This window comes from Rissa tridactyla, chromosome 8, assembly GCF_028500815.1.
Source record: "Rissa tridactyla isolate bRisTri1 chromosome 8, bRisTri1.patW.cur.20221130, whole genome shotgun sequence".
Classification (NCBI taxonomy): Eukaryota; Metazoa; Chordata; class Aves; order Charadriiformes; family Laridae; genus Rissa; species Rissa tridactyla.
Window position 1 is genome coordinate 33,870,204 of NC_071473.1, and position 25,979 is coordinate 33,896,182.

General features: G+C 37.8%; 1 protein-coding gene across 3 annotated transcripts in view; it reads left to right on the plus strand.

The window, feature by feature from the left end:
* OLFM3 (olfactomedin 3) overlaps positions 1 to 25,979 on the plus strand; it is a 63,202-nt gene that overhangs the window by 27,186 nt on the left and 10,037 nt on the right. For 2 of the 3 annotated variants that reach the window (XM_054213242.1, XM_054213243.1), the window contains exons 2-3: positions 20,196 to 20,342; positions 22,931 to 23,086. In XM_054213242.1, coding sequence (XP_054069217.1) covers positions 20,196 to 20,342; positions 22,931 to 23,086 — 303 coding nt within the window. The remainder of the gene's footprint in view (positions 1 to 20,195; positions 20,343 to 22,930; positions 23,087 to 25,979) is intronic. The other variant, XM_054213244.1, reaches the window with a different exon arrangement.

Here is a 25,979-nt window from a genome sequence, read left to right on the forward strand (position 1 = left end):
TGTGGTATAAATTCAAGCTGGGTTTTGTTGAAGTGACTTGTATTATCTGTAAAATGTGTATGTCGTAGTGAAAGAAAAAGAACTCCCAATGGAGATAATTTAGAAAAGTATTATTAACAGTCTTCAGCCTCAAGTGGTCATCCCTTGCATCCCATTTAAAATCTGCACAAGTCTGTTTTCTAAACAGTCTAAAATAGGGGAGAAGCTGCAACAAGCTAATTATTGGTTTATTTGGTTTTGTTTCTATTGACAAAGACAACGTCTTTAAAATTATGTGTCACTGTCTATCCATTAGGCAAGTTTTCATGTTATTATTGACCGTGCGCTGCTCAAGTCATGCATTCGTATTTCTGCTTTCCTTGCTCCTTTGACCCTTTCCTTCCCCTTTGACTGCAAGAAGGCTTATGAGAAATAAGAACACAGGCAGCAGGCATTTCCCTACAGCAGCCATATTTGCAAACTAGAGAATGTATTTTCACCCTTTTTTTTCCACATTATATTTTACATTAAAGAAAAACACTACTTAATTCTTGCAAATAGCCCTGTGGCATCCCATCTGGCCCAAAAAAAGACAAATATTTTCCCTAACCACTGATTGAGGTGGGTTTCATCTGGAATCACTTTTCTCCTTATTTGTGACAGATTGACTGTGTGTTATATTCATAAGAAAACAAATAAACAATAATTTGCTAGTCCATCAAAAGCAAAAAGTCAATAAAAATGTAGTGTATGTGAAATGCAGTTTCTTCAGCTTCTCACTTTTGAGCTCTGTGATACTCTCTTCGGCATCTTCCTATTTCTGCAAAACCATCTCATTTTATATAGATTTTAAATCATTTTATTCTAGTTATAAATTTAAAACTGATTTCCAAAGCTAACAATTATGGTCTTCAGTGCTTTCTTATTGCTACTTAATTGCCTTAACACCACCAGCACTTTGACAAATTGACTAAGACGTATCCATTTTTGTCCAGTTTCATGTTAATAGTTTTTACTTTTATGGTTTAACCTCTTGGTGCTTATAAAAAGTCAATGTGTAGTTGGTAATATGTTCAACACCAGGAGATCTGAACCTTGGCTAGGAACACACTGATGCCAGACAAAAACTCAGAGCAGAATTTTTGCTTGGTTGGGACAAACAGCTGCAAAATATGGTAAAGAATTGCATAGTCGTAATTATTTCTGCATTACACTGCTTAAGCAGCAGAATGGCAAGTTATACCCCTTAACAGGAAGAGCACCTTGCCTGCAACTTGCAGGTAATTTTTATTAAGCTTCAAATAATCAAAGGAAAGCTATGATAATTTTATCACATTTGGAGTTCCCTCAGCCACTCCTCATAAGACTTCTTCTCTAGACCCCTCAACCAGCTTTGTTGCCCTTCTCTGGACACGCTCCAGCACCTCAATGTCCTTCTTGTAGCAAGGGGCCCAAAACTGAACACAGTATTCAAGGTGCGGCCTCACCAGTGGTGAGTACAGCTGGACATTCACTTCCCTAGTCCTGTTAGCCACACTATTCCTGATACAAGCCAGAATGCTGTTGGCCTTCTTGGCCACCTGGGCACACTGCTGGCTCATATTCAGCCAGCTGTCTACCAATACCCTCATGTCCTTTTCTGCTTGGCAGCTCCCCAGCCACTCTTCCCCAGGCCTGTAGCACTGCATGGGGTTGTTGTGACCCAAGTGCAGGACCCGGCACTTGGCCTTGCTGAATCTCATACCATTGGCCCATCAATCCAGCCTGCCCAAATCCCTCTGTAGAGCCTTCCTACCCTCAAGCAGATCAATACTCCCGCCCAACTTGGTGTCATCTGCAAACTTACAGAGGATGCACACAATCCCCTCGTCCAGATCATTGATAAAGATACTAAAGAGAACTGTCCCCAGTACTCAGCCCTTGGGAACACCACTTGTGATCGGCCACCAACTGGATTTAACTCCATTCACCACTGGCCATCTAGCCAGTTTTTAACCCAGGGAAGCATACGCCCACCCAAGCCATGAGCTTGGATGCCGTGGGAGAGGAGAATGCTGTGGGAAATGGTGTCAAAAGCTTTACTACAGTCTAGGTAGACAACACCCACAGCCTTTCCTCATCCACTAAGTGGGTCACCTTGTCATACAAGGAGATCAGGCCAGTCAAGCAGGACCTGCCTTTCATAAACCCGTGCTGGCTGGGTCTGATCACCTGGTTGTCCTGTATGCGCTGCATGATGGCACTCAAGATGATCTGCTCCATAACCTTCTATGGCGTCGAGGTCAGACTGACAGGCCTGTAATTTCCTGGATCCTCCTTGCAGCCCTTATTGTAGGTGGGCATCACATTTGCTAGCATCCTGTCAACTGGGACCTCCCTGGTTAGCCAGGATTGCTGATAAATGATCGATATGTATTTCATTGTGTGCTTTAATCATTTTTCTATGGGACATTTTAGAAGTACTGAGTGATTCGAATACAATTCAAAAAATATAACCCTAACATGCTTTACTCAGCTCAGGATAAAAGGTAGGATATAAAATTCCAGATACGATATAGGTCAGATTTTAGAAAAAGATAGTTCACTTCTGAGGCACCATCTCCAATGTTCTCAAGCAGGATTAAAATTTTGAGAGGAGAGAAAAGCAGACAGATTTTTTTCACATGGATTTTGTTGGAAATACTAAATACTTCATAATTTTCTCCTCCCAAGCTACATTTGAAAATGTGAGCTCTATTTATTTAAAGCTTTTCGTACCTCTCTCTCGCTATCGACATGCTGAAAAAGACAGTTTCATCCCTTTAAGCAATATGTCACATAGAGCACGCATCGCGTCTCTGATGTTTTTATTAACAACGGCATACTGGGTTTCCAGGTGAAAATTAAAGTGTTTCTGCTCACTATGAAGACCAAAATTATGGTGCTTTGTTTGTTTATGAAAGACATTATTATGACTCATGATACTAAATGATGGTTCACAGAAATCATACAGCAAAATACTTTCCCATGATTAAAGAAGTTCACCTTTAGCTCCAGCAATAATGACAACACAATTTCAACAGTTTTTCTCTGTTGACAACCAAAGTATCAATATTCTCAGTTACTTGCAGTCTATGAAGGATTGATATATTAATGGTTTGGTTGCAAGAGGACTATATTTACATACCTGGATCTTGAATACTAGATTCTATACTATGTTATATGACTGATTTTTTTTTTTATTATTATTTTTCCTTTTAAATTACAGAAAAGGGCTAACCAGATAATCCAGAACTTAAGCTATCATGAAATCCAACTAAGTATGCGGTGAACTGTGTAACTGGCTGTAATTTAGTCATCTCCATTTTAAGATCATAAGATCATAGAATCATAGAATATCTCAGGTTGGAAGGTACCCATAAGGATCAGCTAGTCCAACTCCCTACTCCTCTCAGGACTTCCTAAAACTAAACCATATGACGAGAGCGTCATATCCAGACACTCCTTGAATTCTGACAGGCTTGGTGCCATGACTACTTCCCTGGGCAGCCTGTTCCACTGACCGACCGTCTTCAGTGAAGAACCTTTTCCTAATATCCAATCTGAACTTCCCCTGCCACAGCTTCATTCCATTTCCTTGTGTCCTATCGCTGGTCACCAGAGAGAGGAGATCAGCATCTCCCCCTCCGCTGCCCGCCTTGAGGAAGTTGTAGTCTGCGATGAGGGCACCCCTCAAACTTCTGTTCTCCAAGCTGAACAAAGCAAGTGAGCTCAGCCGCTCCTCGTAAGTCTTACCCTCAAGGCCTTTCACCATCTTGGTCACCCTCCTCTGGACACACTCTAATATTTTGATGTCCTTCTTATATTGAGGCGCCCAAAACCGCAGACAGTGCTCTAGGTGGGGCTGCATCAGTGCAGTGTAGAGTGGGACAATCGCCTCCCTCGACCTTGGCTAGCTGTGCTGTGCTTGATGCACCCCAGGACACCGTTGGCCCTTTTGGCTGCCAGCTACGGTATATCACAGAAATGAATTAAAACATTTCCTCTGCAAATGTTCAGGTTTCGACAGACCTGAAGAATATAGTGATTTTGCCTTCAAAATGCTGTGTATCGTTTGATATTAGGGGGTCTTACCCTCATGATCTTTACAGTAGTTTGGATTGAAATTTCCTTTTCTTGTTTTGTGATCCTTGAGATGAGTTTGTGCATGTTTTTTAAATGATCTTTTGGGATTGAAAACACCTTTCAGGAGCTCCAGCACAAGTAGTGTGTCCAAAGCAATTTTTTGCCCTTGTGCAAATAGTTCCTTCACTTTCTGCATCGCTGTTAACTAAGCTGCAGAAAGGAATTACGAGATTCAGTAGAAATCTTTTATTAAATTTCGCTGTCGTTTGCTAATGAGTTAGTTAAATCTCCCTGTAAAATTAATACCAAATCTCGAATGTTATGTAAATGCCTTCATTAACCAAAATCTTGGCCCTTTTTTACTAATTAGGTCTAAAAGCTTATGTGAAACTTTACCAGCTTTGCCTGTGAATTCTGTTCTTCACAATCACATTGCTAAGCAGTCCTTTAAAGACTCACTGACTTTGTGATTCTTAATTGGTGAATTCCCCCAGATTCAAGCTAGAAAGAAAAATAGCTGCATTGAACTTCTTGTGGAGAGAAATCTTTTTCTCTGGAAATGAAATCTTTGCTTCTAAGCTATTCATCGATGCCCACTCCTCACACATTTCATATTTTTCCCCAGCGAGATAATAGCCCTCTCTACAGTTTTTAATTTTGATATTGTAAACAGAGGATTACGATGCACATAAGGATTAAGTGCTGGAGATGATAAAAAATAGCCTTAAACTGCTGAAAAAAACATTTTAAAAATATAGGTTACAGGCCATACAGAGTGTGTCAGTAAACAGCAGGCTTCAGATGTGGCATCACCTGAGTCTTTATCATTTATAGTCCTCAGTTGTCAGCTCACTGAACCGTGCAAAACTGCAAAATTCCAGTCATCTAAGTCAGGAAGGACCTTGTTTCCTGTGGTCATAAAACGCGACTATGAAAGAATGAGCATAATGTATCGTGATGTGTACCCAGTGGTTTGGTGTTTTGGGTTTTTTTTTAATACTTTGCATTTGGAAGCTCAAATATGAGCCTGTTGTGTGGGATAAGTCATTGATCAGTTCGATGTCAGAACTGCTTACTGTGCTCTAAAAGCTTTGCTCTCTCTCACTGCCATAGCCTGGCGTATCAGACATTCCACTGCAGGACTGCAGAGCAACACAAAGCCCAGCCATCTTCCACCGTCTCCTCAACTGCTGCAATCATTTTCTGTAGTAACTGAAAAATCACTCATTATAAGTCCAAGACCACAGCTTTCTAACTCAGAGAATAAGATTTAATGCGTGTTTTAGAGACACATGAAAAGGGGGAAGGAGGGGCGGGGGAAGGAAGAATAACACATTACAGGGTGAAAAATCACAAGCATTGAAATTATTAACCTGTAAGTACCACCATACAAGCCACAGTTATGTGATGAACACAGTTATTTGAACTATCCAGTTTTCATTTTCCACAAGTTTGAAGAAATAGCCTACATTTATCTCAGTGTTTACATTGGCTCACGATTTTCTATGCCTAATTTTACAAGAACTTCCAATGTATATCACTCTTTTCTAATCAAAAGAACATGGCCTCTCCTGAGTTGCTAACTCTTGCATACATGGATTTTTGTGAGCATTACGGTAATGTTGAAAATACTGACAGTCTGGGAAGTGGTACGTCAATCACACCTAAAGCAAATTGCTGGTAGAAATGGAGGAAGGAAAGCCGGAATAAGAATTACTTCTTTCAAAACAATGTGGATTATCTGTGGTCGTCCAACACTCGTGCTGAGTCTGGGATCCTGGAAAATCATAAGGTGTACGAACTACAGTAGCCTTTTTGTCCCAAAAAAAAAGGCAACCTCCAATACTAAGAAAATTAAGCAGCTCAGGATTTTGTTAATTCTCAAGGAAGGATATCAGCCCTCCCACAGCAAGAAGGTGACAGAACGACCATGCTGAGGATGGGCACAGTAGCATGACTGCCACTGTCCCATGCATAAACGCTAGATTTAAAGAAAGGTGTTTTGGCTTGTCTGTCCTCTAAGTGTCTGTCTTTTGTTCTATTCCAGTGACAATTTAGGACCAAAGAGACAGCAATCCCTAATACCTCACCACTAAATATGTCACTCTCATTAGAGCTCCATTTTCCTCCCTCTGTCTTCTTCCCTGAAGTTTTCTTTTCCCTTCTCCTATTACTTTTACAAAGTTTCTTCAAACTCATCATGTTCAAACTAGCTTTTACAATCTTGCTTCTCACCGTATGCAGAAATCTCAATCATCCATATCAAAACCTACAAAATTCACACTTTGTCATTTCAGGAAAATGGTAGCCAAGACTAAACCACGTTTAATTAGTGGTTTATTTATTTGTACAAGCCAGTGTTACCACACAAAAGGTAAGAGCACTGATCTTTACAACATCTGGGACACATCTGTGTTTTTTTCATGTATACATTTGGTTTTGTTTGCTGCTGTGCATTACACAAGTGCATTTCTCCCAGGCACATCTTCAGACAGCGCCAATTTAATAAATTTCTCTTTTCACTCGCTAGAGGCCAGGAACAGAACCTTGGACCTTCAAATGTGGCAGACAAATTCCCTATCCATAAAAAGCTTCGTCTCCTATTAGCATGCCAGCCCTTAGCACCCTGCAGAGGGCAGCACCCATCCCTCACGAGGATGGACCTAGCCACCCTGTTTTGATAATCTCGGCAAGAAAGAAAAAACAACAAAAAAACCAAACCCCGAACAACAGAGTAAAGGGCAAACTTCGTAAAAAATGAGCAACTGAATCCTTTAAAGTGAAATATGTTTTAAAACTTTCATTTCTGTCCTGTAATATATAAATAGAAAATAAAAAAGGCAGCTAGAAAAATAATATGTCATAATTTCAGAGCTCTATGAGATACCCAGTATTATTTTACTTCAAGTAATAAAATTTTGATACATTTCCAAATAAATACCTTTAGTTCTTCTCAGCATTATTCAAATCAGAAACTTTTAGGATTGTTACAGCCTTACAAAATAACACGTGTTTGCTTTCTATAACCTTATTTAAACATAAAATTATGTTACAGCACCTTTGATCTCAGATCATGCTTTGTGGCATATACATGGACTATTTTACCCACTACTGAAATGCAGCCATCTCTGAAGTGAAAGACAGCACCTGTTTAGTTGTATTCAAAGCACTGTACAGCATTTAGAACAGATTACAGTATCCAACTGAAACTGCAGGAAGCATTTTGCTAGAGAGAACTCTACTGGCATTCTGTCTTGCAGGAAAGATCACCTGTGGAATTTTCTCAATATTCACTCACACTCCTTGTACGCTTTCATTCCTGTTTAAAAGTAAACTGCTCCTTCCAGAATGGCACTGAGAAACGGTATACATTAAAAATGGATTCACTTGCAATGAGACACGTTCACAAAATCTTCTTTTTTTGAGGATTTTGCAGGAAACGCATGCAGTGCTTTCTGAACAGCCACATAATTTTCTTTCTCGGGCTTTCTGCCTAATGAAGGAGAGCTTGATATCTCAGAAGGGAAATGTTAACGCCGCTGTGCTTAGAAAATCCTAATGGGAAGATGCTACAGCCTTTAAATGCCGTTATCAGTGCCATACTGGTTAAACCTACAATTTTTTTGGCTAGTATCTAAATTTTCTGCAGCCTTCGGGGTGTCAGACTACTGGAAGTAAGCAGTAGTTTAGACTTCTGAGGAATTTTCCCTATTTCATCCTTATAGGTGATATGACAGGTATATGTTAGGAGAGGGAATCACTATGACATGACAGTTGAAGAGACTTGCCAAAAGAATGTATGACACTTGGTGGGATGAAGGGCAAGTCAACAGGAGAACCCTCCCCATTTCAATTTTTCATTAGTCAGTTTATAGTCTTGACAACTGTCTGCATGAGGACATAAAAAGGAGGATAAAGCCAAGTGTTTCTGTAATGCAAAGCTGTTCATTTACGAAGAACATACAAAGACCTGTTTGTCAGAATACAGCAGGGATCAAACAACAGTAGATGGTTCCAAAGACAGCACTTAGCCAAATGTGAATACAACCATGCTACCAAATAAAAATGAGATGAGCTGTTCTCTGGACCCTGAGGCACAGCACCTTTCCACACACCAAAACTACTCTCTTTCCCTCCTGAAATGCTGCATCCATGTCCAAACCACCTAACTCTGAATCATGCCCAGGCATAAAAGGAAAAGGTAATCAGGGAGTGTGTTAATAACAAGGAGCATTGTTTGCTATGGGCCAGTGTCCAACCCATGCCCCAGCCCTGTTGTATTTATAAGTACAGACATAGCCTATTAGTCTCTTCCCAAAGCCAAAATTCCCCTTTTACAGGGAATTTTATTTTAAAAACCTTTTCTACTATCTTCATTTCTGTCTTTTTCTCACTCACAGAGATTCAAGGAGATTTTAAAAAGAGCCTGAAAAAATTTACCTGTGGTTATTAAACGTGACAGACCCCCGACAATCTCCAGTTTAGGAGTCTGAAACCACTGACTGCCAAAAGCTGTAAGCATACTTTAACCATAAAGAGGAAGGTTTAATTATACTGGCCATTTTCACAGAGTCTAAATGGACTTCTGTTCTAAGAATCTTATGTCTCTGTTTTCTGACATTTAGTTGCAGTCAGAGCCAGCTGAAACCACTTATTTTATTAAATTACAACAGAATTCACTGATTTTCATGGCTCAAGCTCTACTCCAGTACTATGTATAATCTAAATTCATGGGAAATTTCAGCTTCTAGACATATTTGAAGAACCAAGTTTCTTTTTAAATTTATCCTCAATGTAAACCAACTCACCTGCCTCACCCACCCGCAACAGAATAATAGGTATTTTGAGGATGGAAAAAAGACAAAATTACACATGGTTCAAAACCTTAAGCATGAGGATTACTCCAGGAGGAATTATGCATAAATCCTTATATCCAATCCCTACAGTTTTCAAAAGAACATGGAAACTGCAGTACTCTGTGATGCCCAAGCAACCCAGACCCAGGACGATCCAACATTGCACCCTGCCATTCTGGGGATGTTCATAAGCGAGAGGAAAGATCCCAGGATCATCCAAAAGCATGCAGATTCCCAGCCTCTGCTGAACCAAAAAAGTGTCTCTGCACAATCTTTAGTCATTCTCTACTAAATAGATATCTCTTTATATTTCAGAAAAGAAGCTTTTTGAGTAACCATGAATAACCTTGATCACCCAGGACAGAACAGAAAAGGGTGATTTTCCTAAAGGCTTTTTCTTTCATTAGATCCATCATCATAACACACATTTAAGGGAAAAGCTTATGAGGTTTTACTGAGTATCCAATATAAATGTTACTGAAAATTCAAATGGGAGGAAATCAACTGCAGGAGTTTTTGTTTTCATTTCAGTTAGTCCTTCCTTGCCCATTTTCTTTTTGCCCAGCTATTTCAATTAACTGCAGACTTTCCTAAAGCACACCACCCAGCCTGCTTCTGGTTTCAGGCAATACTCATCTTGAAATATGCCCACTGTAGACACACTGTTTTGTTACTCTGTACACTTTACACCTGGGAACTGCTAACAGCAGAACACAAGAGAATAGGTGGGAAAAAAACATGAAAATGTTCTCGAAGAGCAATGTTTTCCCTCATTCAAAGGAAGCTCCCTAAAGCCTGAAAAATCAACAAGCAGATAGCTAAAACCACTTCAGAAAGAATGTCACCTCAACAGCATTGGTATAGAAGCATGTAATGGACAACAGACTTTAAAAAATCCCCTTGCTCAATCCTTTTACTATCAGTGGAGATGCCTGACTGAAGAATGTCCCTGTGTGTGCCCAGATGAGCTGGGGACAGGATATTCTCTAGAAAGGGTACATACCTCAGTCTGCTCTGACAAAGAACCTGGATATTACTACTCACAAGTAACACTGCAAAGCCGGAGGGATTTGCTGAACAAAAACATAGAGTTAGATGGAAAAACTAATGTTTTCTCAGTGTTTCTAAATTCAGAGAATTGGAATTGAACTGAAAGGGCAAAGTTGTACTTGCTCAGTCCACCTGAGCTCTATGAATTCTAATTGCTATTCAAATTCTGAGAACTTTGCTTTATACATGCATTAACCTTATGTGAATAAATAATAATGCTCAGGAACATGACTAATGTAATGACATACATTTTTTTTAAAATCAATGTACTACTGAGTCACGACTAGAATACGTCACATGGAGGAAAAGAACTCCATAGAAGAACAACACTATAACAAGGGAAGCTTTGACTTTTATGCACGAGCTCACTTTCTAAACCTGCCCTGTCAAAGCACAAACAGTGAGATTTAAGATTCCTGCCTTTGCTCTGCTTCCAAGGAAGCTATTTAAGACATCTGAACCATGACTATGCAATTACTTTGATCTCTATCTGCATAAAATGCAAGGTTTTAGGCAAAGCCTTTACAGCATTTATCCATGAACACGATTTTGAATTTTAAGAAATATTTGTGAATGAGGTAACATAACTTTTTTTACATAAATTAAATAAGCTGGCATCGGGGTTAAGTGACTGCTGCTGAACTTCACCATTTCCTCTTTCTTATAAACACTATTTCTTTTCTTACAGACAGGAGGTAATTAGACATTTTTCATGCATTTTTGTGTGTGTGTGTGTTCACATATTGCTGACTCTCAGGACATTTATTTTGTCGATATTCTAATACTGACATTAATTACTTTTTATAGTACAAAGATTATCATACCTTTGTTGTGATAACGTAACGTTGGGCTGTATTCTCATTTACATTAGACTTTATTTAACCCAAATCAAAATGTAACAGGATCTCAAAGTGAAAGCAAATATCAGAGACTAGAAGAGCCTCCAACTTCTTATGTAATAACAATAAATTAGGGCACCCATACGATGCTTTAATAATACCTCTAATACCCCTAGTAATTTATAATAATTGAATATTACAGAACTGGTATACAGTAACTCTGCTAACAACACCGAAATTGCTTGAGATTCACATACTTACATGTAAGATCAAAATACGGTATCTGTAGTCATTCTGTATCAATATTTTAGCTTTTACTGACTTTAGATGTAGTTAGCCATGAAAAGAGGAAGTTATCATACCAGTAGAAATTTCAGGGTAGTAAAGAATAACGTTCAGATTTTAGAACTGCTGTTGCTTTCTAACTCTTGTTTGGAACTCTTTCATGGCAGTTTACCATAGACTAGAAATACGAAATTGCACTTTTTTTTTTTTTTAATTAAAAAAAAGCAAAACACAGAGCTGAAATGAAACACAGATCGTAAGATTTTGTTTCTCGTTCCTAATGAGAAGAGAATAACTCTTCAGTTATTCTGTGGCTTCTGGTAAGATCTTTGTATATGTGATTTCAGATGTGTTTCTCACTAAATATTTTCTGTTTGCTTACCATTTTTTAATTTACCCCAAAATTTATGGCAAAATACAGCTAAAATTTTAGTTCCTTGACAGAAAGGCTTTTTGGACATTTCTACAGTTCCAATAAGAACGTAAATAAAATATAGTTCCAGTGCATATTTCCACTGTTCAGCAAAGAAACATTTTCAGAGAAAAATCGTTCCCACGGATGTCTTCTCTCACAATGCTAGTCTCTAGAAATTATTTGACAAATGGGTGCATGAAACGAGGAATATTAGATGCACAGAATATTGACTATTACACTGAACAATAATGTTCCTGTCTAGGGGGAAGGTGTAGCCTATGTAAACAAACCCAAGTTTAGCATTAAATCTGCAGTGGCGTAGGACACAGATGCCACATACTCACTTACAGTCCTAGAGGAATGGGTTTGCAGCTTTCCAGTGTAAGCCACACTACTGCCAGTCCCTGGGCTAGGGCTGCATTAGCAGACTTGCATGTACCTCTAGAACCTGCCAGCATCCCTGCACCACAGTGCAAATGTACTTTAAAATCCTTGTGCAGTGATAGGGGATCTAATTTCAGTGCTATGGGGAATCCAGATACCAAATATATGGTAATTTTAAATTATATAACCAGCCAGGAGTACTAGAGGATTATCTCCTGCTACGCTCTTTAAAGATGTACCTAGCAGCAGTACCATGAATCACACATCAGCAGGTTTTCTCTTTAGCAGGTAAATTATTTGGAAGAAAATAAAGTTCTAAACAACATTAATGAATCCTCTGTCACAAAAACCAAGCAGCATGTCATCTGTTAGGAATAATCATAACAACCAAATAAACAGCGTTCTTTGCAGGAGTTGACAATACACTGGATTGAGGATAATAAGCAGTAATTATTCATCTGAACTTTAGAAAAGCCTTTTATTGTCTTTTGAATGTACTTCGTCCAAGGTTAAAAAAGTCAGGAGAGACAGATTATGTTCTTTCGTGAAATAGAAAATGTTTAAAAGAAGAAAAATAAAAATATTAACAGCTGCAGCTCAATGTGGTAAAAAAAAAAAATCTGTCATGACTTTAAGGAAACGTGTTGGAACTGGGGGAATTAAAGCACTTATTAAACTTCTGAAAGAAGACATGAACAAAAAAGGTGATAAAACCGGTGAATGACAATCTTCTTTGTGTTAAGTCTAGAGAGGATGCTGAGGTACTTCAGAAGAACCCAATAAAACTAGAAAAATATGCAACATTGCCAAATGTTACCTAATCTGTATTGGAAGTAATCAGTGGAGTTACTCAGGAAATTGATAAATTGCCAATCAAGTGTAACAGTTCAGCAAAAAGCCTGACTCTCGATGTCATTCTGGATGGTTCAATATGCACATGTGTTCAGTGGGCAACTTTGAGCCTATTTCCACAGAAACATGAACTCTCTTTCAAAGACTCAAATGCCTCCGCTCGCTGTGCCCTTCATCATGCTGGACCAGGTAATGTCTGACTGACCTCTCAGACTTAAGACACCATATCAAGGGTGTCTCGCCACAGGTCTCTGTCTTCAGAGAAATACATATAATGGCAACCACCACACAATCCAAGCTATTATGAAATTCATCTTCAAAAATACAGAAAATATGCAGAGTAAAACAGCTGCCATGACAGAACTATGGAACGCAGGAGTGCTTCTGAATCTCTGGATCCAGCAGCATATCCCTGCACCACCACAAGCCCATACAGGCCTGAAATGTGGCACATACCAGCCATCTTTGCACTCTGGTTTTCACAGTAAGGAAACCCCGATGCCTGGCTGGAGCCAGTGTTTTGCAGCACTTGCTTGCTCCAGACAAGCAGGAGGCCAAGGCCCTACAACACACCCCAGAGGGTAAGCGCCGACACCATGACAAAAGCTGATTTATGAAACCTACTGCTGCTGTTGACTCCTTTGGAGTCAAGAGAACAACAGAAAGTAGAGTCACCACTGGCTCTCAAAAAGTATCGACAGTGTTATGAGATTTAACAAAAATTACTTGCTTCATGGGCTTGATTACCATATTTACAGTATCCAAATGCATTGATGAAGGGGTTTTTCTATTAAGTAGCTGAAAGCAATTCTGGTCGTTGGAAGCAGATGAAGGTTATCATTTTCCAAAAAAAGGGTTTTCAGTGGAAAATTGCAGATTTGGACTGAACACCAGCCTTTCTCAAATTCGCAATCTAATCATGACTTCTAGTAAGTATGTTTTTCACACAAGGCATAATTAAGCTGTGGAACTCCATGCCAGTGGATGTTGTGCCTCCTAAAAGTACAGATAAGTTAAAAAGTTACTTGAGAAATTAATGAAAGAAAGCATCACGAAAGACTATCGAATACACAGTAGTCACAACCTCTGGCCCAGTAAGTACCACAGTCTGACGGAAAGTTACACCAAGAAAAATATTACTGTATGTTTGTTCTCTTCTTACACTCCTCTTTTAAGCATCCACTGCCAGCCATTACTAGAGAAAGGAGCTAAATGGATCAAGGAGACTGATCCATTGCAACATTTTTTTACTGGGATACTTTTTTTTGGAACTGAGCAAAAAGATCATGTTTTCTTATTCAGACATCAGCGTCATCAATTATCAGTTCATATTTTGAAAGCAACACGAGTTCTCTGGAGAAAGCAGCCCTTGTGTGTTATTTTGTCCCAGGAGTTTTGGTATCAATTAGACAAAGTATGTGAAATAAGTCAATTTCAGAAACAAAGTCCATAACTGCCTCTGGGAAAAATACAGTAGTGTATCTCTCTGTAAACTTCTAAGCAAGCTTTTTCTAAAATAATTGCTGTTAGAAATCCTTGCTCAGCATTTCTTCTTTTTAAAAAAATTCTAAAAAAGTAAAACTACCCCAACGGCACAATGATTTCTACACTCTCTTTTTCTGGTGGGTTGGGTTTTTTTTCCCCACACTTGCTTAATGTATGAAAAAGATAAATTGCTCCTGAACCTGGAGATCATTCTACAGCACTAGAGAACAGTATATTTAACAGCAGATTAGAGCCAAAAAAAGTCTCAAAATCCTACATGAGCAACTCACAACTTGTCTTCTGTTCCCATCCAAACGGCAACTAAAATATACTGAATCTGCCAGCCCTGGATGTAACGCAGTAACTCTCCGTATAAAAGCTTGTAAACGAACAAGAACACCGAGAAATGTGAATCTTTACTGCTTCAATGTTCCTTTATGAACAACAAATATCTTAATAACAAGCTGTGCAAATTATAAAGCCACTGATGTTTGTAATTTATGTGAGATCAACAAATCAAGGAAGGTTCAGAAAGGTTTCGGGTGTTTTCATGGGCAGGCTGCCATTTCTTCCCCTTCCCCATCCCCTTGGACAAGTAGGGTATCATATTCAGAAACAGACCTGAGCATACTTCTGCCAAAGCAGTGATGGGGAGTAGGGGGTTTATTTATGTTTGGGTTTGTGATTGGGCTTTTGCATTTCAGACAGGAACACATACCACTCTGCAAGGACTGAACTAATTAAGTGCTAATTGACTCTCTAGCACCCATAAAGAGGTTAATTCACCCGTGCCATCTCCCACTGGAAACTGCTATGATTATTAGCATAGAAAAGACTGCTTATTTAGTGGTCAGCATAAGATAGTCTTAAGTATTTGTTAGTAAAGAGCAGAAAGACAGAGGGCAAATAAGGATATGAGCGTTTTAAATGGATGATTAAATCTGGGTAGCTTGATCTCCTTTCATGCTGTGGATGTTGTGTGCTGCAGTCACGCCTCTCACTGCCAGCCTGCACTGGGATGATAATCACTCACTATGAAAACTCATTAGCTCCACGGCAATGAGTCCTCCACTGCTGAAGCTTGGTGCTGTTCTTAGTACCATGGCAATGATCTCTAACTGGATGTCCCAAACTCTCCCATCTCTGGTAGGACTAAATACCACCAGAATAACCACTTCAGATACTCTAGTAAGTAGCTCTGATGTGTTGCAAGCCATCTTAATGCTGAAGTAGTGTCAGCAAAAGCTTTAGTTTGTTGCCTCTTTGTAAATCTCTTTTTAAGCTACTAATCTTCCTATCATCACTTAATGCATGCTTCTCTTTGGGCATCATAAAACTGCACATTAGTGAGCATGTTGTGGGCTTACTATGACAGGAAAAATTTTAAAATAGCATCCTTAAATATTTAAGAACAAATGCCTTCATCTCGAGCATGAAATGCTAAAAATAGTAGAGCAATGTAATTTCATTTGTCTAGACTTTTTTTCTTATGTTTACTGCTCCAGAAAAATGTATTGCGTTATAAAGAAAAAAAAATATCTAGCAGTAGGTTTCTTTTTGTCTGAATAATATTATATATTAGCTATTCACTACAATATGCAAGGAGTCTGATTCTTTCCTATTTTTCATTATTGGAGTACAGTTAAGCAAATAAATACCTGTTAGAAATAAAATAAAATTGGTACTAGGAGGTTGGGTACCAGGATTTTAGAAAGGCTGATATGGGAATAATACAAACGACACAAATACCACTTTGTATGGTTGATGCTTGTATACAGCAGCTTCCCTTAATGAAGACCTACAGAAAAGCTGTGATTAACTACTCATGAGAAGCCTAAATATTAAAGTAATACTTTAATTGGACAAGAGGGAACAGTATACTGGTATTCATAAACTGAACGAGTGTTTTACAAAATGTTTAGTAAAACACTCTCTGTATCTTTTTCTGTAACTGCAATCAGATGTTTACATAATAGTATGTTATGTAAAATGTAAATTTAACTATTTGTACAGTAGTTCACTATGCTCAGAACTTAGTAACTAAAACTGATGCATTTACTAATCAACATTTAATTAACTGAACATACGCATGCAGGAAAAACATTACTGCAGAAACATCACTGCACTTAGATTTTAAATATTACTACTTTAAAATTAATTAAATGACATAAGAAAGAATTCTGTTGTGTTTTAGAGCAGCAAGAAGGTGAGAAGACAAGGGAAAGCTCTCTTTTGTTTTCCTTAGATGTAAATTGTGCTCATTGAACTATAATATATAATGCTAGTTCTTGTGGCAATATGATATTATAAGTAATAAAGTTCTCTGTAAGATTTAAATCCAAGTTTAAAGTTACAACTGAGTAACTCAGAGATGCACACTAGTTATTATAACACACACACATATATCTATCTATTTATACATACATACATATGTATGTGTTTATATATATTAACATGTTCAGATTACAAGTAGTGTAAACTGTCGTGCTTTCTTTGGCTACGGCAGAGCACTGCCGATGTAAATGCCTCCTAAGTATTATTTCAATGATGCTCTTTGCACGACTGAGTTGGAGTGATATGCACATCTTGTGTTTGAAGAGGGGTAGCAGGAGTACCTGTAGAGCTGGGGAAACAATCATAAAAACCCAATTATCTGAGCCTGGAAACACCTTCCAAGTTAAGGGAAGAAAAAAAAAAAAAAAAACAAAAAAAAAACAAAAACGAAAAAACCCAAAAAACAACTTCAATCACATGGGGTTCTTTTTGCATAAAACCAAGCACCCCAAATCTGCTACCTTTTTCTAAACTTTAGACGTGGGCTGAGAGACTTTATTCCGCAGGTGGTCAGTAATACTGAGGTCATCACTGACTGGTTTTTAGCTGCCATCAAGAGTTATCCACTGGCAGCTTGTCCAGTGAAGAGCGCAGCACATGCATTTCTTCAGAAATTCTCTCCTAGTGTATACACAGCTCATAAATTGTGTATATAGCACCAGGAAAAAAGAAGAAAACTCACAATTTCCTCCCTTCAGCTGGAAGAATTGTCCAAGGAGGTGGGGTTGGGGAAATGGCCTCCTCTTTTCAGCTCTCTTACAGAACCATGATTGAATTTGCAACACAAATTGAAAAATACTGTTTATATTTAAGCAACCATATTAAATATATGTACTGCCATTTGGCTTGTCACTAGTAACAATGGAGGTAACTATGACAATTTTATCATAATATACAAAAAATAAATAATTTTTTTTGTGAAATTGTGAAAGTGAAAAAATAAATCTTTTGGTGGTAAGTGAAATGAGTCTTTAGCACAGCCCGCTGCCAAGGCAATGATTAATATTGGTCTTTGTAGGGACTCCTCTGTTCTCTCCAGATTTTCAAGAACTAGCCTTATTTATTATTGTTGCTGTTCTCCAGTTGTTATGGTTTTCTCTTGTTTGTTTACTAAGGCCTGTCAGCAGTAAGCCTGCATTTGAAGAGTACATTCAGTAGCTTCTTTCAGGTTTTGATGCCTTCTAGCTCCTTCCCTGCACAGCACAGCAGTTTCTGCTTGAGGTAGGGATTAAATGTCAAACTGAAAAAATAACAGAGGGGAGGGGGGCGGAAAAGCAAAGTGCACCTACACACACATGCTTGTTTGTCTCTGTGATCACTCATATTACCCATCCTAACTAATGAAGGAACCCTAGTGGCCCAAATACAGGGAACCACAGAATACCACAAAGAAGTGTAGTCTAATTTGTAGGAGTACGATGAGAGTGCTTATTTATGCACAGGCAGCCAACAGCCATGCACTTGTATTGGGCCTGACTGACAGTCTCTCACTGTGAGAAATATTTTCCCAAATAGCCGTTACTTTTTAAAATCAAGCTGTATGTTAGACACCATAAGAAAATATCTGCCGAGTAAATCAATAAAGCTTTTTTTCTTTCTTAGATAGAGACGAGAGACACTCATGACATCATTAGAATATAGAAGTACATTTTGATAACACAGCCTGGATTATAATGGCTTTACTATAAACTGTGCATGATCCCAGTATCTCATCCCTTCTCCACTGTAGAAAACTTTCTTGAATGCATAAAACCAGTTGCCACCAATCTAAATGTAGCAGGTATAAGGCTCAAATATCACAATTTTTCATAAATTCATATTCAGTATTTCTGTCCTAAAGGAATTATAATCACAAGCTCTAGGTTCCTGAACATGTTCCTGAACTTCAACAAAAATTTGGTTTCCTTGCTCTTGCATGACAACACCACCTGGGCGTAAGTTCTAAGAGAATCATGGAAACCCCTGGAGTGAATAGAGCTTACACTTCACAAGGGTTACCAGCCTTCATAGGCTTCAGTTGTTCAAGCTTGCAATTTTAGTAGCTGCTCAAAACCAATTTAAATTGTCTCTGCAGAGGTAATTTTCTTTAGTTTTTATTGTTCTCCATGTCTTTAACTAGGTTCCCTTCGCCCTAAAAATTAAGGCGAAGAGAACACCATAGAGACAGAATAATTTAGCACTGAACTCTGGGTATACCTTTCTAGCAAATCCTAAGGCAAATTCAGCTGTCCTCTTTTTACAGTCATCTACATGATAAGACTTTGTTTTTCCTTGCAAAACAAGGGAACAATACAATTTCGATTTTTCAATTAGCTCTGCAGCAGAAGAGGTCACTGCTATTGTCAATGACTTCAGAAGAGTCATTGCCGTGAAAAGTCTGTGCTCTTTTCTAACCTCAGTTTACAGAGATATTGCACCTCTTCTGAGGTGAGGAACTCTGCAACTTATTCTGCACTAAGCCCCACCAGTAAAGCATCAATATCAAAGCTGGCCAGTTTAAATAATCACTCTCCGTGCTGACACTGAGTACAATTTTATATTATAACTAGTAATTGATTCCAACTGTGTCCAGACCAAAATTACTTCAATGGCATCTATTACCATCTGTACTATGAAATTCAGTAGTCAATACTATATTACTAGAAAAGAATAATGCATAATATTAACTTTAAATTGCAGATTGAAAAGAATTCTTGTGTCCATTAGTCTTAATTCCATCACCTGAATCTTTTCAATCATCTAATTATATTGCTTTCTCCTATTCTTACGCTGTGTATTTCTATACATCCCATTAATTACACAGATACTGGGTCACAGAAGATATCACACAAATTCTAAATGCAGTGTCAGCCTGCTCTGCAAGCAAATGTGGTTTTTTGCTTTTCTCTCTCAGTGGTGGTTGCTGTAAAAACAAAGAACAGGTTAGGAATTTCCAGAATTCTTCGGTCCCAGTGAAGGGCATGCAATATCTTAACTGTACTGTGCCATGCTTGCCATGACCCCCATACACCTAAACTAACCAGGCACTTTCCAGCACTACCCTGCAGCGAGTCTCTCTTCCCTTTGGCATATGTGCAGCAGAAGTCAAGAGGGAACAGTTTTGTCTGCTGCATCTTTAAGAGAAAACCTGCTTAACCCACATCCCCAACCCCTTCTGAGCCAATTCCCAATGCGTGAGTCACATACACTGTGCGCTCTCTTTGGGGTTTTATATTTGTTCTCTTCTGTCTTTGTTGTTTCCATTAGTCTAAAGTAAAAGTCATTCAGGCTGAAAGGACGTGTTTGTTCTCTGCTGATGAAAAACCATAACATCCCTTTGCAAAGAATTAAATCAACTAGTTTATGCTGAATCACAAGCAGAAAACTGTTCTCATCCACCCTGGAAACAATGTGTGCTGGACACTTCTACAGAATTAGTATAAAGGTGTGAGATATGACAAACTGTGTGAAACCACAATCTAATTAGTTAAGACAGTAATAACTGTTGACTAGGAGGAACCTCATTGTAAACATATACTGCAAAAATAAACAAGAGTGTTCAGAGGCAGTGGTTTTTCAAAAAACAAAAAGATCCATTCAGTTCTCTTTATTTTTATTATTTTGTTGTTACAGACTCAGATTAGCCCCAAGGAAGGGTGGCAAGTTTATAGTTCAGCCCAGGATCCTGATGGCCGTTGCATTTGCACCGTTGTTGCGCCGGAACAAAACCTGTGTTCAAGAGATGCCAAAAGCCGGCAACTCAGACAACTGCTGGAGAAGGTAAGTCTTCCCAACAAATTGCTCCTTTTGATCACCAAAATTCCCACAGAAATCCACTCCTTTCCCTCTAAGTTTAATACATAATGGAGTACTGAAGAGATATCTAATAAAAATATTTCTTCAGGGTAAATCCCCTACCTGTCTTCTCACCAAAAATCATTATTTGTCTATTTTCCTTATATCACACCTTTCCCAGCTCAAGCCACTTATCTAGAAAACTGAAATTGCATCTTCTCTCTTGTTTACTCCTCCCAAAATTCCTCCTCACACACTGAGAGGACTGATTTTTCTGTGTAAAAACAGTTAGAAATCCCACCTCAAACTAGCTAGTTGCTGTGGGATTTATACTAGAGCTTCTGCTTCAATCATATGAGACTCTTGAAGGTCATTCCTTGGCTCTTATCAACAAATAACGAGCTATAGACATGACAGCATCTGCAAAGCGGACTGTACGGAAGAGAAACAGTTCTAATTTTCTTTTGTTAGTTTTTTCCTCAAATAATGCTATTTATTCATTCTCTGGTGGTGCAAATTTTCCTCAACCAACCAAATTCTTATTTACAGTATTATCCACTACTGCGTATATAGTAAATGCAGTGAAATGTTATTTTGCGTCAACAACAGAAAAAATGCTGCAACCATGAGAACACAAACTATCGCTGTGCATTCCCTGTAACCAAGTAACCAAGGGTATAGTTACTGTATTGCAGCCAGTGGCACAGAACCTGAGGAGGTGTTCAAACAGCTGCAGAAAGGAACATAAAATGTAGACTTAAAAATACACTTTTTTAGCTTACGGTTTTCAGTATTTTCTAGCTATCACTCCAGTGCTAATACAGTGCTGGATCCCCACAGATTTTCCCTCCCTAAACCTCCATGAACTTCAGCAGGGACTTCGTTTCAGGTTGTGACAGGGCCCATAGCGTGAGATGCAGGGAGAAGACACTGATGAACCAGCACAGGGAAGAGGAGCTACCTCCCCTCATGCTCTCTGTTAAGTAAACAGAGGAAGGCTTCAGTCCCCAGAGTCTTTGCCCTAGCACATTTCTCAAACACTAAAATATTAATGTAAAAAAAAAAAATAAATAAAAATCCTACTTTCTTTTGCGGTAAGGTCTGGAGGGGTGTTAAGATGTCAACATAGTTTTTGAGCTGCCGCAGAAAAGAACCTAAATCATCAGTCCCTAAAAGCTATTTTCTTATGAATAGAACTGTGGTAATTATGGGTATGTAATGTCATATTATGACTTCACTAAGTCCATGCACAGTCATTTAATTAGACCCTCTATGTGAGTGCATGTTCTGCCAATTGAACCACTCAAAGTTCTTCCAAGACCTGAAGGACTTTATTTGCCTGCTTTCAACAATTAGAAACCAAAGAAAAGAGAAACACTACTTTTTTTCATTAAAAATACTTTCTAAAAACTGCTAATGGCAACTGTGCAACAATGTTGCAATAATTAGTGCAACTAATGTATACTATTTTTAAGTATTTTAAGAGTATTTTAAAATACTTAAGAGTATTTTAAGAGTATTTCCTGAATCCATACATTCTGTAGGTTGCAATATATTAGTTTCAAACATGAATATCAGTTCAAACATTGCATATTCTTGCAAACAACAAACAACAGGAACGCTGCCAGGTTTGTCTTTTATAAAGGTAGAATTATTTCTTTTTTTTTTTTTTTTTTTTTTGCTTGAGCCAAAACTTCAATGCGGTGCCTAATACATCATTTACAGCAGTCTACCTTTTTCAGGTTTTGGGAAAACAAAACACTTATTGAAACAGAATTGCTGCACTTGTAAAATGTGTCATTGATATGACTGGCAAAATATTGCTTTTATAAGAGATACTTTTAAAAATATATGTACTTTACTCTAGATTACAGTTATTCTTCCTCATTGTGGTAAAAATGCTCGCTAGAGCTAAAAAGTTACTTTGCAAAAGTTACCTGAACGTTCACTACTTCTCATCTGTAAAGAAATTTGGTTTTCTACCAATGAGGCAATTGGATAAAATTTCTAATTTTATATCTACTTACAAAATCATGAGCAAACACCTATTTGACAATAGGCACACCCCAGCTTATCTTGGATATTCTCATTAATTCCTTATACTGAATTATATAAGTGCCTACAAACAATAAAAAACCATGCTCTTCATATGAACCAAAACCTCTAAATCTAAGTCATGTCCCTCCCCAAGTGCTTGGGAGGAAGCGCGTGCTATATAGCACCTCCTGAAGAACAGTCAGCATCTACTACAAGCATCAAAGTAGGCTCCACTGCCCAAGAGGTTTCTTTGAGCCCACTGATAACGGTGCTGAAAGGATCAGTCTTTACCTCAAGGAAGCTAGTCCAAATCATGTGTGGCTTCAAAGTCTTGCTCCTGATAATCCTCTGTGAGCTCTGTTCCCCAATTTTCGTACTGTCATGCAGTTATGGAATTTAAAACTATACTGTGGTATAAATGAGTTGCAACTGAAGCATTGACATAAGCACATTTTATTGCCTGACATTTAACTACCTAACCAGCAAAAAAAATAAAGCAACAAAAAGTGCATTTAGAGAGTGTTCTTCTTTAACAGGTTCAGAATATGTCCCAATCTATTGAAGTTTTAAATCTGCGGACTCAGAGGGATTTCCAGTATGTTTTAAAAATGGAAACACAAATGAAAGGGCTGAAGGCCAAGTTTCGGCAAATTGAAGATGATCGGAAGACATTAATGACAAAGCATTTTCAAGTAGGTTTTATTTTAACAATAACTTTGAAAGCCTGCTGGAAGCAACGTACTAAGCAGCAATGCATGGACTGCTAAGATCTCAGCTTGAAATGCTCATACTAGAGCAACATTAAAGAGAAAAGCATAATAAATCTTCCTTTATGGTGATAATCTTTTGCTCTGTTCAATTTAACTGTAATAGGGAGTAACTATTAATTATTAAGTCATTAGAGAAATGTCACTATAAACAGATTCCTGTTTTTTTCTGTATCAATGTGTATGTCATATTGAGAAATTTATATTCATTCAAGCTCCAGTGATAAATGGGTAGATCCAATGGTATTAATAGCAAACAACTAGAGAGTTCTGCACTTTTACTGTTCCCTGACATTTACTGCAGTTGAAGGGAAGAAAGCCTATAATAGGTCAGATTATTGTAATTTTTATCAAGTACAATTAAGATCTAATTTCATGTCTGAAGGTTTGCTGTTTTGAATTTGGGATGGGGAGGAGGGTAATCATTCCCAGTCACATTTGTGTGATTAAAAAAAGACTTCCAAGGAATTTTAATGCCAACAAAAACTACAAGGCAATCTTTTTGTGAGGAAGGACAGTTGCAGAGATTACAAAATAGCATTGTGTATTCTGAAAAAGCTATCTGAACTACTCTTAAGGAAAAAAAGATTACAAGAGCATGTTTAAGTTCTTTAAATATCAAGTCTGATAAATTCATATTTCAAGACAGCAATATAAGATCTAGCAAATACCTTCTGAGGATTACATTATGTTAACCAAATATATATTTTTAAAGTGTTTAGGAAAATTCACATAAAATGCACTTAATCTTCTAATTGGTGCGAAGTTAGACACCTAAACAATTACATAGCTAAGGGGTCTAATGTATTTTTCAGACAGTGAATATCCAGTGGGTCTTAATATCAGGAATTATCACTAATGATCTGACTACCAAACTTTATGTCACCATTCTTAGTTTAGATTAGAGTTTGAGAACATACTTCCAGTTATTTTCAGGTAGTAAGAAATGTCTCCACCTTTTTTTCCCCTTAATCACTCATTGCTACAATAACAACACATTTGTATTATGCCATTACATATTCTGTATTCTCATTATGGTTTTCCTTGGGAACAAAATATCAAAATTTGAATGTCTGATACACAATGTCAAAGGTAGCAGATTTCTGCAGTACTCTAACCTTTTAAATATTCAATATTTGTATTGGCCAGTCATTTAACTTCAGTTTGACAGTTTGCCAGGAGTATAAAACAGATTTCCAGCCAATCAAGTTATAGAATAATTTAAAAGGTCAACATAATACAATATGCTGCTGGCTTTCTGAAATTTGATCTACTGAAATTCCAGTGCTTTATCTTTACTGAGACAAAGAAACTCATTCTGAATATAGCATAACCCCTCGTATCAGCAGGCACAAAGTGCCAGAATATGTCTATCACCTATCCGTGTTACAATACAAATTACATCTTGTACCACTCATCGTAGCAACAAGCTAGCAGTGTCAGCAGAAACCAATGAAATTATTTCCTTTATCATGAAAATACCAAAACCATCTTTATATCATTTACTGAAGTGAGATATTCTAACGCTGTGGTTCCCTGTTGAGAGAACCAAAGAGTGCAAATGTTTTTACAAGTTTTGCATTTTTTTCCATCATGTTTTACCCATGATTTTTAGAAGTTCACTGCCCCACAGAACCAAACCTAAATTCATAATTTCAAAATGAAGTAACAAAAACTTTGGCTTCTGGAGCTCCACTTTCAATGTCACAAAGCCTACCCTCCTTCTCATCAAGGAAAAAGTAACTTCATTTTAACTGGCATAAAGTAGGCTCAAGTTAAGTTTTTAATAAAAACAGTCAAATAAAAGTTTTTACTGTAGACAAAAAGACTCTCCACTTCTTTCCATCCATTTCAGTAATTCTGCTACTATAATATAATTGGAAGACCCCTCGAGAATAGAACCAATAGAAATCCTAATACTCTCAAATCCATTTATAATGGCACTTCTAGCTACTTACAATTTAAAATGCAATTTTCTAGCTATTAAGATAACCTGTGTGCAAAATATACTTCCTAGCAACATATATAAGTCTTTATTTTGAGTAAATAATAATTGCAATATGAAAGCAATTTTTAAAACAATATGGATATATTAGCTAGGTGATGGAGAGAGACTGCAGAACTCGCAAGCTGGCTTAGAAAATACTTGAGAGGCAAAAATTCAGAGGTAGATTTTCAAGCAGCTCACATACTGGTCCTGCCTATCAGCTTCTTTCACATCTCATTATCAAAAATGCATTTGGCATCATCATGGTTTTTATTTTGGAAATGTCCTACCGTGTTTATTGCATCCTTTAATACAAGGGATGTAACAAACTGTACATTCGTGTCTTCTCATGCGTCAGTGACTAAGCTAACCTCTAACTACATTTGCTTCCACACCTCTTTCTTGTGCTTGCCCTTCCCTTTAGTTCTCTTCTGCTTCCCCTTTTAACCTGCTGACTACTCCAGATATTCCTCAGGACTTGAGTTTTTAACCCCTTCAATAGCGTCTCCCTGTGTGTCCTCATCTGTTCCCAATCTCTATTACCACCTAATGCTAGTACCTAACAAGTCTTTATTTCCATCCTTTGCCTTGTTTTGTCCAGGCTTGCATCTCCTCATGTCTCTCTGGCATTTGCTCATGGTAGTCCTGCTGTTTCTTCAAATTATAAAAAGATACGCAAATCTCTATATACAGACGATACATAAGGGACAAACCTGTTTGCTTTTCAATAAAGCAAAACCTTTTGACTGTAAGGATTCTTTGAGGTTTTCTACAGAATAACAACCAAATCAAAAATAACCTCAAACAAGCAGTTTATATGTGCGTTTAAAA